This window comes from Chelon labrosus (assembly GCF_963514085.1).
Source record: "Chelon labrosus genome assembly, chromosome: 3".
Taxonomy (NCBI): Eukaryota; Metazoa; Chordata; class Actinopteri; order Mugiliformes; family Mugilidae; genus Chelon; species Chelon labrosus.
In genome coordinates, this window is record NC_140339.1 from 8,440,310 (window position 1) to 8,457,977 (window position 17,668).

Below are 17,668 nucleotides of genomic sequence, written 5' to 3' on the forward strand. Positions count from 1 at the left end.
CCCCCCCCCCTTGTTACTGGCAGGCATTTACTATCTGTGGTGGTACCAGGAGTTGGGGCCAGGTGACCATTAAACAGGCCAGACAAGTTCTGGATCGTTTACGACGCCAATATTGAGTTGTATTGATCAGGTGATGATTCATACTTGGAGGAAAAATGTGTTCCTTCCATCTCAGACGACTTCTACTTCAACAAATAAATCATTCTGTTCATCGGTGCCCACTTTTATCTTCTGTTTATGATTTTCTGATCTCAGCTTATGAACTTCATAATAATTCAGAACATAAGAGTGTCCTTGAGCGCCTCACTGGAGAGTGTTTTCAGAACACGCTGCTTTAAAAAATGAATTGAGCTGACGCACAACTTGATTTTTATGAGAATGAGAGACAGTTTATGTGTCCCCGTGCAGATTTTAATCTGAAAAATGGAAGATCTGAAAGCTGGAACCCAATCTAGTAAATGAGGCGAATTGGCAGAAATGTAGTACTGAATATAAATCTGCTCTTCGTAGCGTTTTAGCATCTTTCTACTTATTGTTTTGGCTCTCCTGTCGCGACTCAGTCTCTCTCCTCTCTCTCCAACGTTACCACCTAAAACAAGAAGCTGTTCAGTTAAACCCACTCTATGCAAACTTTGTGCATCAAAAGGCAGACAGACGAAGCCAGTGACTCGCTGATGAACACTGGGCAGGATTTGGCAATCGATATTTCTCTAAAGGGAAAAAAAAGAAGAGACTGAATATTGGATTTATATTCACTGAGAGGCCAAAAACGACAAGTCGCACACACATTTTAAATTTAATTATGCTCTTCTTTGTCGGCTAAATATGCAGCTGAACTTGTTGGTTGTGTGACGCTAGTTTGCTGTTGAGTTTACAGCGTTTCGTGCAACATGCTGTCGTGTCTGCAGGCATCTCAGGCACATCTGCATTTGATTTTCAATAGCAGGTTTTGGTATTCAGATTGAACAGTAATAGTTTGTTGACTCATAATTTATTCAAGAACCACTCAGAAGGAAGTCCCCTTTGTTGTGTTGTGACTTTCACTGAATCTCTCACTTGTTAAAATTCCTGTTTTTTTTTCACAGAAAACGCATAGAAGGCATTTTTAAGAAACACTGTATGACAGCGCCATCTACCTTGATCGCTACACATCTCCAGGACATTCAACATGACAATGTGCAAAATAATCTCGGGTTTTTAGTTTGAATCAACGTGAATTCCCTATTTGCAGGATGGGAAGAAGCGGTGCAGGGCGCAGGGGCAGGTGGGCGTGCAGTTGGTGGTCCGACAACAGTTGCGGGCGATGCCATCCTCCCAGGTGTGGCGCTCACTGCTGCTCAGCGGGAACACTGGGCACCAGATGGCATTAGCCTGCCTTCCCTCCGCCCGAGGCCGGCTAATCTTTGCCACTGTGTGCATTTATGTGTGTGCGTGACGTCGACTCCCCTCTGCAGTATTGCAGGGACTAAAAAGACCCTACCAATAACAAGCTGAGCTACTTTGATCCTGCCAACAAAGCTGTGCACTTCTGATCTGACGTGAAACGGAGAGAGTGTGCGTGTGCAGGTATTGTGATTGGCATGAATGGAAAGAAGCGGTATTACTGACCTGAGACAGGAAAGCACAAAAGCAAGTCCACAGTCTTTGTTTGCTTGGAGGTGCGCTTCGTCTTTTTTATGAGAAGCCAGAATCCGAATCCTAAGTCTGAATACAGTTCATCCTCTCCTCTCTGGCCGTGGTATGTGAGCTTTTGGCTTCAAGGATTCAGCTTTGATGAGTTCACCAACGATCAGCATCTCCATAAACGTGCCCCTAGTAATGTGGGGTCGTTTAGTTCGCTGTTATAAGCTAGACGCTACTGTCACATCAATTGTGTCTCTGCAGGTCTGCAGGGAAGCAAAACAACCCAAAACAATCTCCCTACGTCAACAGAAGACAATGAACGCTGACAAAAGAATGTCTATATCTTCTACCGTAATACTCCATTGTTAGGAAAAGTACTGCAAGCAATCATTATTGAACAAGATGAATGAGCCTGTCACTCCATTACGAAGGTCAAAAGGCCGAAACGTGCACGAGAAGACAAACATTCACAATTACTATCATGCCTACAGGCAACTTAGAGACACCCGTTCATCTAACCATCATGGGTCTGGACCCAAGGAGGAAACCAGAGTTGCATTTTTTGGGTTGATCTAATAAAAAAATAAAAAAATAAATAAATCCAATAACTATAAAGTGCAACAGTTTAAATAGATATCGTGCAGAAAAGAAAACAGTACTAATATGCAGTGGATTGGAAGCGTACCAACTGTTGTGTGTTTGCCAAGTGAAGGTGTAAAGTCTTATGAGGGCGTGTGTGGGCCGGGCACTTGCATGTACACGACATAAATAAATAGTACTGCTCATGAGTGAATGTACTCGTAATGTTTCTATCACAGACGATGACCCATCGTCTGTGAGCTGGGTGAACATCTTTGCGAGGGACAATGTTTGAGAGATGATTTAAATCCCAGAGCTTACATGCTCCAAACAGTCAGATGGACAGAAGAGAAATGTTACAGCCTTCCTGCCTCACAAAAAACCTGAAACGTCCGGTGTATTTTTTATTTTTTTTTTAAGCAAGGAGAGCAGGTAGCCTACTGTATATAATAGCATTAATAATAAGAAGAAGAGCTTCCTGAAATGATGAGCGCCACCACTCTCCGATGTTCAGTGGGAAACAAATGAGCTGACTTTGCAGAGTAGGGCCGCATGGAAAAGGCCACGAAGTGAGACTCCGCCTTTGATTCAGTGGCTCTACTGGCAGAGGTCCTTCCAGACGGGGATCCTTCAGACGGGTCGGCCTCATGAGAGTAATCCACTCCTGTCTCAAGGGGAAGTGAACTACAGATTTTTCCAGTGTCCCTTGTTACTATCAAAGCCCCCGAAGTCCCATTTGCATCACTCTGGGTCTCCCGACGGTCATTATTTCCTCATTTCATTTATTTCCCTCAACGATAATTTTCATCCTTAATATATAATACTGTTTTGTTTCTTTGCTTTCTTTGCTTGTATTCGTGTGTGCGTTACCCACATCCATGATTCATATCCATGACAGGATAATTACTATGTAATTATTAAACTGTTATTGTACTATTACCACTATATCCATCACAAAATAACAAGCATTTGTGTCTCTCTTTCATGCATTTATTTCTTTTCCCCCAATCTCCCATTTTTCTCCCATACATTTCACTATGCACACACACACACACACACACACAGTACGTAACCTCCTAGGTTGTGTCCCGGTCCTGTAGGTGTTTCAGTTGTTTGTGTTCAATAAAACAAAAACAAAAAAACTCCCCAGAATATGGACTTTGTCCGAGGCAGGCTGAGAGGACGAGCGGATTCTCACGAGCACACGTCTCCCATAGTGTCATCGCAAACTGTAGGAGGCACAATCCGCGTTGACAGCGCACCGACAATGTGGAGAGACGAGAGATGAGCACGTTGCCAGTTTACCCTTTCTGGTAGATGTTTCCATGGCAACCAATGCTCTCTTTTTAATGAAGCACTAATCCAGCAGGGGACTGAAACAGAGAGACAATATGGCCACTGGCATTTGAGAATTTTAGCACGACATAATGTGTGTGTGGTTTTCTGTGTTTGTTTGTGTGTGGGTGATGAAAAGTATGTAATGAGGTTGTCAATCAGAGCACGAGGGCTGGTCAGTCTAAACTTTTCCCTGCTAGGCTCTTGTGTCGTGAGTTATTTTAAAAGCCGTCTGGTACCCTGCCCGTACAAATCTGTCACGGCGCGGTGGAAATAAATGGACAGAGACGGAAAATATACGTCATGTGACTAAGAAAAACCACAAAACGAAGAGCCACGGACTTCCTAAAGAGAAAAGAGCGAAGGGAGTGAATATTTCAGATCAAATCCAGCGAGGCAAGCTGCTGCTGTAACGTAAAAGCTGTAGGCTACAGGTGGTCAAAGTAAAATGTTGTTCTTTGTCACAGATTTACAGTCATTCATGTATTTCCTAACCTGACCTGCAAACAGTGAAGAAGAAGTGTGAAAGCTCTCACTTTAAAACACACTGGCACGACGAGTGTTTGTGCCAAAAGCACGCGAGGCTGATACAGTCTGAGACCACAAGTATTTCTCGGTTCCACTTTAAAAAAAGTAATTCCTAAACTGAAGAGCACACACACACACACGCCCACACACACACACACTCGAAGTGAACGTTACCGCAGATGTATTTTGCAGATGTTTGGGGTGCCATAGTGTGCAGCCACATTTTCTCCCATTATTTTCTCTTTTTTTGCTCTGATTATACTTTTAATATTTAGTGTAAAGACACGGGGAGCTTCTTGGAGATAAATGTATTATCCTGCGGCTTTAGGGAGTGCGGTTTTGGTCAGTTGGTGGATCAGTTCACTGCTTTGATAGTCCAGTAGGAAATATATCCAGCTGAGATTGCCAAGGAATTTGCACGCTTAGCAAACCTAACATGCAGAGTACAGCTCCTTAGGATAGATCCCAGATAGATAGATAGATAGATAGATAGATAGATAGATAGATAGATAGATAGATATTGATGGAGATAGACAGTGACACCATTAGCCTCTTATGTGAGAACTTGATAATTAAAGCCTCTTTTGCCCCTGAAGCTACTGCAGTAAGTGCCAACACATTTGTCAGATGCTGTTGGAAGACAGCACTTAAAAGCACACTCATATCCTCTGTTCGTTTCCAACTCAAATCTCCACCTCTCGGCCTCATCACCATCTGCAAAGGCTCGGATATTCACTCCAGAGGAGTCTTCAATATATATAATGAACAAAGTGTCGTCTTGAGGGTTGCTGAATTGCGACTTGACCTGATTGACAGAAGAAGAGCACCAGGTTGCGGCTCCGTTGGATATTCAGCTTGACATGTTCCAGTATTAACCTTTACATGGATTTCTAACGCTTTAATGCTCCCTTGTCCCCAGTTAATATCACAGGGATCTACGGCAGCGATGGAGATTATTGTGAAGACGTTCGCAGCGAGCGCAATCAGAGCTGCTGCGGCGTACGTCAGATGTTTTTCACCCTGAATGAGTGCAGGAGACTGAGGTTGATGAGACTATGATGATGCATTTGTTATATCCCACGACACCTGCAAGGAACAGCCTGTGATGCAAGCACACAGAGAGCCATTTATATGCACATGCACACTTAAAACACAGACAGAAAGACCATAGCAGACACTGACACTCACAGTCCACATACAGCGAGTGAACTTGTTGCTGAGGTGGTGAAACGGTTTATACAAAGTGCTTGCGTGTGTTTTCTTTTCCTGAAAGACTTCCCTGGCCTCGCTGTAATCAGCACAAGGAGGTCCCAGGTGGTTGCGCGTCAATAGAATTCAGACTGAGACTCTTCCATTTTGGACGTTTCACTCTCTTGCATCACTGACAGACAGCTGACGGTCGACAACTCTGGCAGAACTGCACCTTCTTAGCTAATTTGATCTTTAATACCTCTACCACCTCAGTTTATTTTATCTTTGAAGCGCATAATCAGCCAAACACACCGGCGAGTCGAGCTCCTGTGACTGTTTAGCACACTCCATCGAGTGCTCCTGGTGTTTGGAGAGCGGAGAGAATATAAATTGAAGCAGCTGTGTGTGAAATGTATTGGCACATTTGCCCAGAGGCAGCTACAACTCAACACAATGAACAGATTGGTTGCTTTATTTAGGCTGTGCAGCAGTTGAGGCGTTGTAGCGCCATCTCCTGGCCAAAATATGCAAGTACAAAATGAGAGCTTTACTGGCTCAACCATTTTTGTTATTACTGTTTTTCTTAGTTCTCTGTGATATACTATTTATTTTATTAGATTACTTACCAGAACTTTTATTAATGCCCATTTACATTTCAGTTGTTTTTATTTATAATAATAATTTAACATTCCTGTAATTTTGTCTCTCTTTAAGACAAAGGTCAGCAAATGTGCCCTGTAGAGTAACTCTCTGGAGTCGATAAGACTGAAATTCAAATATTAAGTACACATCTATTTTCATGAAACCATGTGCTCTGATAAACAGATATAATTTTACTAAAATTTAAAAAACATTCCCTATCGTCCATAAATATTTTTAATTTGTTTAAAATAAGGAAACACTCAAAAAGAGAGACAACAAGACACAGTTTTGGCACAATAATTTACATTTACTTCACTACTTGCATATCTAAACTTACATTTCACACAAACAGAACAAAAACACAATTTGAATGCATATCAAAATATAAAACGTAGCTTTGTACAGTTGAGAAATAATACAAACGAAGTAATGGAGGTAAATATATATATGTGTGAATATATTTTGTTTTAAAGTATTCGTGCAATTAAAGGTCAGAGTCTGTGACTGTTTGCCAGCTGCCCCTTTGTCTGGGTAAGAATGTCATGTGGAGATGTTCAGCCTCCTGCTGATGCTCCACGGGCTGCTGGGAGAGGTTGTTGGTCTGTGGGAGGCAGTCGAGGGTCAAGCCCTCGTGCGGGCAAACGGAGTACTGAGAGAGCAACGTGACCAGGATGGATTTCATCATCACCATGGCGATGTGCTTGCCAACACAGGCACGAGGGCCCGAGCCGAATGGCTGGAAGTAACGGCGGGGAGGCTGGATGAGGAGGAGGAGGAGGAAGGGGAGGGCAGAGGAGAGAAATAGTTAAAGACTCAAGTATTTGATTATAACAACAATAAAAAAACAACCTGGATTATTAAAACACAACCTGTCGCGTTTATCATAACCATGTGTGGTTTAATAAGATTTAATTGGCAGTGGTAATATAGACAAATAACCCAGAAGCTGGCATGAGATTATGAAGCCTGAATGGAAAAACTCAAAGGCACATTCATCAAGGTGTTTTAACATACGCAGTTAAAATATTGAGTTTCAGTTCTTTTAATTTTGGCTCCAATTTTTGCATCTTCTATCCGTAACCATGTGTTTTTATAGTTTGCTGCAACAGAACTCTTCCTGTTTGAATAAAGGTTTAACACTAAACTAAATCTTGACCACTCTAAACCACTGAGTAAAGCAAGAAAGCACTACTCACGTGGCTTTTGAAGTTTTCCAGGCTGAAATCGTTGGCTTTGAGGAAGAACTCTGTGCGGTGCATGCGGCCCGTGTTCAGGATGATATTCGTGCCCTTTGGCACCCTGTAGCCGTCTATGACGTCGTCGGACAGGGCCCGGCGCATTGTGAAGTCCACGACCGGGTGGAAGCGCAAGCATTCGTTGATGAAGCTCTCCAGGACCGGCAGTTTCTGGAGGTCCCCGTTCTGAGGTTGTCTCTCACCTGCAGCGAAGACAACGGCAATGGATGCATCAGTGCGTGCAAGTTTCTTAGGTACACGAAGCAAATACAATCTGATGCAACATCTGTGCAATAAACACTGTGTTTGTGAGGGTTTTAATGTTCAGTTTTTGTTGTTTTGGAGGATGCATTGCATTGTAAAGAATGGATCACAGTTCAGCTGTACCACACAACCCCTCTCATTATGAGAAGATTTGGTATACTAAAGCACTGTGCACATTACACCTTTGATATGGAGTAGATCAGGTGACAAATGCAGATATTTAAATCTCAGTAAACAGCTTTTCCAGCCCCTCACATACCTACAACCGTGTCTATCTCCTGCAGCAGCTGCAGCTCCACGTGTGGATTTTGTTTGAGGAGCAGCAGCATGAAGAAGAGGCTGATGGACAGAGTGTCTGGCGCTGCGATCACCATCTCCAGCACGCACTGCCTCACGTTCTCAGCGGACAGCTCGCCGTGGTTCTGAAAAAAACATGCGCAAATACGACAGGGGGCTTAAAGAATGCAAGACAAGATGAGAACGCGGAGGCTTTGGTTTGAGAGAGATGAAAGTAAAGAAGAAAGCTGACCTGTGCAAATATGAGCTCTGCTGTGAAGTTGATGTCGTCCAGTTTTTCTGCCCGCTCCATGTCTCTCCTCTTCTGTTCCACGAGGCTTTCTATGGCGTCTTGTAACTCACGGCTGGAAGGTATCAATAACATTTGAGTATAAAAAATAGAGACAAAATACCATGCAGGTGGAATTTTTTTGGAGGAAGAAGTGTGTTAGGAAATAACAAAATGACTGATTGACTCACGCTGCTGTCTTGTGCCTCTGGTGAATCCAGTCAAACTTGAAGTAGATGTCAGGTTTGATCAGTACTGTCTGCCACGTGTCAAAATACTTCTGGATTTTCAACAGCAGATCCTTTTCTGGACACGGCGTTAACACAGATGTATTAATACAGTTCCCCGTGTGTTTCATTCATCATTTGTGACAAAAGAAACCAATTTATTCAGTGCAACTCGCATGACGACGTTCATGTTATGCATGCACACTCACCATTGACAGGCACACCCAGAAAGAGTCTGTTGGAGATGTCGACCACGGTGCAGCGCAGCAAACGGAGGACGTCCACGTGAGCCAAACTGTCCAGGTCGTCTAGGTGCGTCTGCGTGGAGGAGGCGCAGACTTCCACCGTCTTCTGCAAACTTGGACCCGTCAGGGCTGCAACAGAAACATTGTTTTGTTTTGTTTTAGACCCGCTGTCCTCAACTGTCTCAACCGGTAAAGTCTGCAAGGCTGTTAGAAGGTTTTAAACGTTACCTTTGGAGAAGTAGGTGCGTATCTTTTTCCACATTGTGACGTTGTTGTTAAATATAATCCCTCTCTCGTTCATGCCGATGCAGCTCAGCCCCTGTTTGCTCCCAAAACGTGAAGTATATTGTCCATTCTTCAGTACGTGGTGCACTGCTGAAGCCCTGATGATAAAAAAAAAGAACACTGAATGTATAACTGACTTGTTTGGCAACCTTTGCATTAAGTCATACTACCAACCTGCTAAGTATGAGGGTCTCCTCTCCATTGATCCAGACTCTGACAACGTCTCCATACTTGTCGTTGTAGTAGTTGCTTGCTGTGCCTATACCAGTCCAGATGAATCTCACGTATGACAGAAGAGGCCCCAAACCCAGACAGAAAGATGGACCTGTCGTGGTAAACGCCAACATGTCAATAAATGTATTTCAAACCTAACACATGACCGTGCATCCTACCTGGTACGGCTTTCTTGTCTGTGTGACTCCAGGCGACCAGCAGCAGACACACAAGAAGTATTAGAGTCCTCGTTGCCGTGGAGATGCCCGGCGAATCGTCTGCGGTGGCGTTTGGCGACATGGAGACCAGGTCTGCTACCATGGCGTCCAAAGCTACAGGAGTCATCGCCTGCTCACAAGCAGAGATCAGATCCATAAGAAGATTTCTTTTCTCTTTCTTTTTAAACAACCTGCTAACCTGCCGGGTCCAAATGAGGATAGTCTGCCCCGGGGCTTTCTCTTTATAGGCGGTCCGAGCTGGTTAGGAGCCAGGTCAGGGTAATGTTAAAGCCACAACAGAGGAGGAAAAAATGGTAAACAACACACTGGTGACCTTGAAGGGGCGGACTTGTGCGTGTAACCTTGAGAGTACAGGATTTGGTTCAGTGGGTGCATGTTGGCGTGAGCTTGTATTTTGGTGGTGATGAGAAGTATCGCGCCTGCTTTGAACATCAAAAAGATTTGGTCGGACGTCCTACACAAGAACAGCTGGACTGTGAGAGTGAGGGAGTGTCAGGGTCACTGTAGTTGCTGTCTGTAGAAATACTCATCTTTTATTTCATTTTGTTTTTCTATAAAGGCAAGAAAGAAGAGCTAAAGCTGGGATTAAACGGTTTATTTTTTAAAATAGAATAGTCTGCGCTTGGCTGTTTGATACCACAGTGTTTTTACTCCCACATTCCTCCAACAGAGTGCCCAGTAGATGGAGAAGCAGAGCTCTGAGGCATTTAATCAGATCTTTAGATGAAGGTTGAAGACCTCTATATTATTATCGAAACATAAGTTTTGTAGCAGCTGTTGCGTCCCACCCACTCACGGCTTTAGCTACCGCAGAAGCCAGGAAGTTATACGTCTTCTGAGCTATGGGGGAGGACTGGAATGAAATGCAGCCAATAATATATCATTCACATGTATGCATGAGAGGGATTTTAAAGGTATTTGTTCACGGAGGCTGTTTCCAGGCCTTTTGAAATATACTGCATACAAATGCAACAGTATCTTAGTCATGAGGTGCACAAAAGAACGAAAGACCTGAATAGAAGAACTGAGTGAAATACTGAAGTTAACAGGAGCACCGTTTGGGTCTTTGCTCGGATTTATTTGTCTGTTGCACCTACTACACAACTACTTATTTAAGATAAGAAAAGATAATCCTTTCTTTATTCCACAGTGGAGAAATTCACGGCATAGACAGTTTAAAGACAGTCCACAGTGGAGTTAAAAAGACGTAATAAAAACATTAAATGACTACAAAAAAAGATTAGAAAACGAAAAGCAATAGAAATCATATACATTTGTGTGAAACGGGCATAATGTGCCATATTTCACATCAGGAAATAAAGGATATGTATAGAAAAATTATAGATATTACACTGTGCATGGTGTTATGGTTGTGTTGCGTTGTGATTTTTGGATTCATTTGAGAGCTGGAGCTTCAGTTCAGTCTCATCTTAACAAAGAGTACCCATCAAAAATTCTACCTTTTAATTTTACTTTTTTTTACAGTGTAAAACTGCACTGTACATCAAACTGCGAACTGCGTTTTCTATCTACTTTTAAATCCAAGTTGTTTTTTTTAAATTTATTTTCTATATTCTTTTTTTATAATTATTATTTTATTTTGCAATCTGTGACAAGCGCCATGTTGTCTGGCTTTGCCTCGGCATAAAGGACTCTGTGAATTCACTCGCCGCCCACACTCGACTCCAAGAATGTGCACGGTTCAAATGGCCGACTGTGTGCTGAGGGCCTGCCTTGATAACAATCCCGTGTACGGTGGCAGGGGCCAGATTGTTCTGCGCGATTAAGCATGCAACCCCCCCACCCCCTCCACCATGTTTCTGTCGAAAACAGAAGTTAATGTAACCTTGTCTCTGGGCTCTGCGTTGTGGTCAGCCACATCTTTGTTTCCACCAAATGCGTTTGGGGTTATTCAGGAGCGAGCGAAAAGGATGACGTCTGGACTCCTCTCTTACCGTTTCACTTTGTCTCATATCTGAAGCAGTATCTGTTTTCTTATGAAATGGGAGAGATATACATTTAAATATGAGAAAAATAAATAAATATTATGTTTGGATTGTGCATTTCTCCTGTATGACATATTTACAATTTACTCAAAAAAAAAAATGATGGGGAATTTGTCACAGAATCCAAATTTAAAGAGCGTTGACAACCAGATATGATAATAACTACACAATGAACTCACCCTTCAGCCACCCCTCTCGCAAAACACTGAGAGTAATGTGCTGGAAAAGACAGAGTGCTTTACTGCTTGTTCCCTACACTTACATAATACTATACTTATGTAACACACTTAACTTGAAAATATGAGTTTTTAGGAGTTCAAATGTTCAAAGGTTTATTTTAAACTTGCACAAAAGAAGAAGAAGAAGAAGAAGAAGAAGAAGAAGAAGTGAGTAGAAGGACAAGGAAAGGCCAGGTCATCTGGCTGTCCTTGGCTTGGAGAAGCATATCAAACGTGACCCTCTTATACTTGTACTAAGAAGAGAAATGTGGCACCTTTCCCAGCAGCTGCACCCCCTAAAAATGCAAAAAGGGATCAGAAAAAAGGTTGATAGAAGACCACAGGTGGAGAAGATTTTGTGGGAATGTCAACAAATAATTAACAAATCCTCCCTTCATCTGAATTCTTTGATCAGGCTTTGCAAACACTGCCTTGCTGCATTATAAAGTCATCTGTGGGATCCTTGAGTCTTTCTTTGGAGTGTTTTTAAATCTGAGAACCATTTAGGAAATGTTTGCTTCCCTCTGCTTTTTATTCTCTTTATCAACTGGATGACCTCAGAGAACAGTGAATGAGAGACAACAAAGGAACGGGCCTCAGTGTTCTGCACACGAACACGGAAAACATGTGCTGGAGCAATTCAAGCTGTCCAACAACTGTCCGTCAGTGACCTACAGCCTCGAGCAGGAGCGTGCATGTAGCAGATGGAGATCAGGACCTGGACCTGCTAGCAATGGTGCATGGCTGCTTTCTCTCTCTACATCGTCCTACAGTAACGGAGCGTGGAGTCTCTGTACGTGTCTGCGCACAACGTTGTAAAGCCCGTTGCATGGCTGCAAAAGCATGTAGGTCGGCTACACGAATCCAGAGCTGCTCCATGTCACCGGGGAGGCCAATGAACGAACTCATCAAAACGCTAAACACACACTTAATCAAAACCAGCAGTGCTAACCTAACCTTTCACAGTCAAGATCTAGTATTTAGTTATTTTTTTTACTGAACTGTCAGTTTTCTAGAGCTCTGTCCCTTTTTTTTTTTGGCCCAAATCAAAGCAATGGAAATGGGTCAGTGTTGCCGTCGGAGAAATGAAGCTGTGAGGAAGAGACAGGGATGACAGCCGGGGGCATAAATTCAGGAAGAGGATACAGGAGATGAAGCATCTCAGTGGAACTACAATGATGCTAATATAATTTGATGTAAAATAAAATAAAATAATTTAATAATAATAATAATAATGATAATAATAATAATAAGAATAATAAGAATAATAATGGAGTCACTGACCAGTCACTATGTCTGGTGGATTGCATGCTTTCATGTGCTTTTGTGCGTACATTATACATACATGCGTGCGTGCGTGTGTGTGTGTGTGTGTGTGTGTGTGTGTGTTAGTGATGTGATGTGATGTCAGTCTGCCCACGGCGCTGCAGTAGAATGGGTTGTGATGAATATAAATCAGGTGACTGAACAGGCGGGGGTTTCTTCCCAGACAAGCCCAGAAGATTGTGTAATGCCCACTCCTACATTACTGGTACACACATGCATACCCACAACCCCTTCTCCACTTGGCGAACAACACAACAACCACTGTATTTACCAGTCTGCCTCCAGATAGACCACCCGGACGGAGCGCAGGACACAGAAGCTGACTGGACTCTGTTTGGGGCTTTCCAATAATCTGGATGAGAGTTTGAATTTTTGAGAACTTCCTTCTTGTTGGATTAGACAGACTTTGATTTTTGGTGGTCATAACACCTGGACATTCTCTGTCCTGTGTGGCTTTTTGTCCATATTCACATATTCACTGCTGCGCTGGACTTTTACTCCCCTGTGAATGCTGAGGTTGGCAGGCGACCCTCAGAAGAAAGGAGGTGAAGTGGTAACCATGTGGATCCCGACACCCAGCATGACCCTCCCTCAGCGGATGGTGCTGTACGGGACGTGTGCTGTGGCACTGATGAACTCTGTGGGCCTGCTGGTTCTCTTGGTCCAGCAGAACCGGCAACACGTCTGGCTGGAACGGACGGAGGCGAGGCTGACGGAGGTGGAGCAGAGCTCCGTGGTGGAGTTCCTCCAGGAGGTGCCGAGAGGAGCGGCAGGGCTGCGGGCGAGCGCCGGGACACAGCCACAGTACCAGTACTCGAGGAACAAGAGGAGCGAGGAGATAGAGAAGGTGCTACAGCATGAGCTGCACCAGGAGGAGGAGAGGGAGCTCCATCAGCCTCAGCAGGAGGCCAGCCAGGAGGTCGGAGAGGAAGCAGAGAAGAAGACGAAGCACAAGCACAGACACAGCCAGCGCTACCACAAGGCACAAGTTCAGGACGACATGATGATGATGATGACTTACTCCATGGTCCCGGTAAGGCCTGTGTCAGAGTGCAGGAAAAGAACATACAGTCTGTAGTATGTTGCATTATTTTGTCTTTGCTGACTAATGCTGGTTCACCATCTGGATGAAATTTACAGCAGCACAGGGGCCCCGTGGCCAACAGGGGCCCTCAAGCTCCCAGGTCTAGTTTGTGGTAATGTGATTAACTGCAAATACAAAACAAATATTAAGCTCATGCCACATGATCCAGACTCTCTGGGTTGTAGATGGTTGCTGTCTAAAAACTAATTATGGGGCCTTTTTATGTTAATACTGTGAATGCAAGCTAATACTACATTTGAGAAATTCATAGTTATTTGACAACTATGATTATTCTACAGGTATAAAAAAAAAAAAATAAAAAAAAAAAATCCTGAAATATAATTTATATTAAACAGTGATGCATTAATGATTTTGCTTTAACCCTTTTCTTTTTTTAGGTAACAATCTAGTTACAATAAAGTATTGTTATGGTTCTGTATTGCTACTTTAATCTAAATGAAGGATCTTTACTAAACTGTCATATTTCTTCTCAGATCAAACTTTTGATCGACATTTGCAACAGCACCAAGGGAGTCTGCATAGCTGGTACGTCCCAATCATTCAACCTTAAGAACCATAAAAAAAAAACATCACTTTTTATTCATTAACGTCCTCAAAACCTTCTATTTGCAGGACCTCCAGGACCACCGGGTAAGTGAATCCAAATTTAACATTTAGTCATACTGTACGTGCCTCCTTTGTGGTTTATTGACCCATATCCTTGGTTTTTCCATTCAGCTTATGGTGAAGGTTTTTTTTTTTTTGTGTCATTGTAGGTTTGCCCGGTGCAGACGGTTTGCCCGGCCACAATGGGACTGATGGCGTCCCAGGACTGAATGGAGAGCCTGGGGCTGATGGGAAAAGAGGAAAAAAAGGTTAGGAAAAAGTGAGGCTCTATTCTGTTTTCACTCAACGTCCGAAGCCTTAGGGTTTAAGGTTAGCCATCGCTGGTCATTTAAGAGAACTTGTGGTTCAATGTGAGAAAGGGATGAGTATAACCTTGAGGTATAAGTAACTAAATACCAAGAAGTCCATGCACACACACATGCACATTTTGTTCATTGTGGAGCTTCTAATTCATGAATGGTAACCGATGTTCCTTCACTAATATTATTCATCTCTGTGGTTTTGGGCCTCAGCTGAATGAACTGGAAAACTCTCTTCCAGTTCTCTCCCACTTGACTCTGTTCTCCTCCACAGTGGATGGCATGACTCAGGCTAGCAAGTCAATGGAATAATTAATTGTTTTAACAATGGGGCAAAGTCTAGTCTTGAGGTCGTGAACACAATCTTTTAACTATTGTTTGTGTGATGTCTTCCACAGGGCCACCAGGTGAGAAAGGAGAACCAGGAGAAAAGGGAGAGCCTGGAGAGCCCGGAGAGCCTGGAGAGCCCGGAGAGCCCGGAGAGCCGGGGGCACCTGGAGAAACAAGCCAGCAATCCAACGACGTCATTATTGAAGGTGAGCAGTAACCTTTGTTCACTTGAACCATTTCTCAACTAAATTAAAATTTTAAATGCCCACACTGATAATGTCCTCAGGATGAGTTTGTATTCAGCAGCTTTGTGAGTTTTCCTCTCTGGTTTAAACAGGTCCTCCTGGTCCACCAGGACCTCCTGGACCCATAGGCCCTCCTGGACCACCTGGACCTCAGGGACCCCCGAGAACAAGGCACCACAGAGCCCACCTTCAAGCTGCACATACTCTGGGTGAGAGGAGCATCAAAAAGTGGACAAGACTTTGCACAAAAAGTTGGGAGATGGAGTGAAACTGCCTCGTGGTGTAATTGTTTCGTCGCTCACTTTGTGAAATAAAATACTCTGAAACTGTTTCTGACAGGCCTGTTACATGGAATTCCAAATGACGAAACCTCGCCTGCGACGGAGGCTGCGGAGCTACACGAGAAGCCTGCTAAGAAGAAAGGTACGTTTTCAGATACGTGCATCTAGAAAATAAAATATCTGACGCGTGACAGTAAACCTCTGAGCAGCTTGTCGTTTTGTTTTCCCTCAGAGTGCCTCATCAAGTCTCTGATCAACCCCAGAAGTGTGGCCAAGATGGAGAGCACATTTGGCGCGTGGATGAAAGACACTGCCAATCTCAGCGACGAGCGGATATGGGTGGCAGAACACTTTTCTGGTACGTTGGTACAGAAAAGTGCAAAGGAAAGTCAGCGTCGATATTCCATTTATTTATTTATTTTGGTGGTGAACATTTGCTCTTCCCCAGGTCGTGTGATAAAGGAGTATAAAAGCATTGTCTCCATCCAGAACAACAAGAGTGACAATGTGGATGTTAAAAAGTTCTACCAAGGCTGTGGCCACATCGTTCATAATGGTTCCTTGTATTATCACGTTGCCGGTACCTCCAACATTGCCAAGTAAGTTTGCAGCACTCGATGCTATTGCTTAGAGTTGTTCTGCAGTTAACAGCTTGACGCTTGTTCGCTCACAGGTTTGACTTCCACACCAAGAGGCTTCAGACTCTCACTATAGACAACGCTTTGTACCACAACCTCTCCTACATGCTCCGCAAATCCAAGACCTACTTCAAGCTGGCAGCAGATGAGAACGGCTTATGGCTGATCTTTGCGTCCAGTGTGGACGAGAGCATCACGGTGGCTCAGCTGGACCAGAAGACCTTCTCCGTCACCTCCTACATAAACACCACGTACCCCTGCAGCAAGGCCGGCAACGCCTTCATCGCCTGTGGAGTCCTTTACGTCACGGACACCGAAGACACCAGAGTCACCTTTGCTTTTGATCTGCTGAAGGCGAAGCCCGTCAATATGACGTTTGACCTGAGGTCTCCTGGTGGAGTGCTGGCTATGCTGTCCTACAGCCCGAAGGACAGACACCTGTACATGTGGGACAACAGCTCTGTCAGGCTCTCGGTGGTCCATTTCATCTCTGACGAGTGAAAAACATGACGATTGCATTACATACTGAGAAGAAAAGGCCTGCTGACTGCTAGCCATTCAATCCACCTTTGGAAACTGGTCATATTTAGGTTTTCAAGACACAAACATGTGATTCTTTACTTTCTTGACACGTTCAAGTCAGATTAAGTCACTGTTTCACTAAAGTAAATTTGTTTTTGGTTAATAATTATTATGATATACTGCTGTTTTTATATCCAGTTTGCAATATGAGGTTTTGGAGTTACTAACAGGACGTACACAGATCAGCCACAACATTATGACCACTGACAGGAGAAGTGAATAACATTCCATCTTGTGACAATACAATGTTCTGCTGGGAAACGTTTGGACCTGGCATTCATTCATGTGGATGTTACTTAGACATGTAGCACCCACCTAGACCAGACCAGGCACCCCCACCCCATAGCAATGACAGTCCTTGATGGCAGCAGACATCCCCAGCAGGATGCAGCCTGACACAGGCACACGCACAAAAACCTTTGACCTGGCCCGCAAATTCCCTCAATCCCAAACTGATCAAGTATCTGTGGGATGCAGGGATGCAGTGGAACAAGCCTGATCCACAGAGGCCCCTCCCCTCAACCCATAGGACCCAAAGGAGACCTACAAAATGTCAGGAAGGTGGTCATAATGATATGCCTTATCGGTGTATAATTTTGTATCAGTTGACAATTCATACAAACTAAACCTGTATCGCAATTTGTGTGTCCGTTTGTTTTGTTGTTGCTCTATTTAGTGCGTCTGCATGAAAATCATCTTTAAACCATTTCTATACAAGTGTACAGTTTATGCCTCCGTTTTTCTGTATATACTCTCAGCCCGTCTGTCTTTGTAATGAAGCAGCATGAGCCCCTGGTCATGTGTGTCTTTGGACAAAAAGAATAAAAATCAAATAAAAAAAACATAATAAAACAGCGTCGA

At 43.6% G+C, this 17,668-nt stretch overlaps 2 protein-coding genes across 2 annotated transcripts; one reads left to right on the plus strand and one right to left on the minus strand.

The window, feature by feature from the left end:
* Positions 1–6,343: 6,343 nt before the first annotated feature.
* Positions 6,344–9,393, minus strand: cyp19a1a (cytochrome P450, family 19, subfamily A, polypeptide 1a). Its single transcript, XM_084541733.1, has 9 exons — positions 9,112–9,393; positions 8,894–9,044; positions 8,663–8,817; positions 8,399–8,563; positions 8,154–8,268; positions 7,927–8,038; positions 7,657–7,819; positions 7,095–7,336; positions 6,344–6,655 (listed from the first exon to the last, which is right to left on the minus strand). The coding sequence occupies exons 1-9, from the start codon at positions 9,305–9,307 to the stop codon at positions 6,383–6,385; spliced, it is 1,572 nt and encodes a 523-aa protein (XP_084397859.1). The 5' UTR covers positions 9,308–9,393; the 3' UTR covers positions 6,344–6,382.
* Positions 9,394–13,063: 3,670 nt separating this feature from the next.
* gldn (gliomedin) lies at positions 13,064–17,528 on the plus strand. Its single transcript, XM_084540831.1, has 10 exons — positions 13,064–13,754; positions 14,300–14,351; positions 14,439–14,456; positions 14,582–14,680; positions 15,130–15,267; positions 15,399–15,515; positions 15,646–15,729; positions 15,820–15,945; positions 16,036–16,186; positions 16,261–17,528. Exons 1-10 carry the CDS (start codon positions 13,230–13,232, stop codon positions 16,724–16,726), a joined length of 1,776 nt encoding a protein of 591 aa, XP_084396957.1. The 5' UTR covers positions 13,064–13,229; the 3' UTR covers positions 16,727–17,528.
* The last annotated feature ends 140 nt before the right edge of the window (positions 17,529–17,668 follow it).

What these genes read in the sequence shown, in the direction of transcription:
- cyp19a1a (XM_084541733.1), bottom strand. Translation starts at nt 9,307, where the DNA reads ATGGATCTGATCTCTGCTTGTGAGCAGGCGATGACTCCTGTAGCTTTG. An exon ending in ACGCACCTACTTCTCCAAAG is followed by an intron (nt 8,564 to 8,662) that starts GTAACGTTTAAA and finishes TTTCTGTTGCAG; the next exon opens with CCCTGACGGGTCCAAGTTTG. An exon ending in TCTGGGTGTGCCTGTCAATG is followed by an intron (nt 8,269 to 8,398) that starts GTGAGTGTGCAT and finishes CGCCGTGTCCAG; the next exon opens with AAAAGGATCTGCTGTTGAAA.
- gldn (XM_084540831.1), top strand. Translation starts at nt 13,230, where the DNA reads ATGCTGAGGTTGGCAGGCGACCCTCAGAAGAAAGGAGGTGAAGTGGTA. An exon ending in TGGGAAAAGAGGAAAAAAAG is followed by an intron (nt 14,681 to 15,129) that starts GTTAGGAAAAAG and finishes TGTCTTCCACAG; the next exon opens with GGCCACCAGGTGAGAAAGGA. An exon ending in CAACGACGTCATTATTGAAG is followed by an intron (nt 15,268 to 15,398) that starts GTGAGCAGTAAC and finishes TGGTTTAAACAG; the next exon opens with GTCCTCCTGGTCCACCAGGA.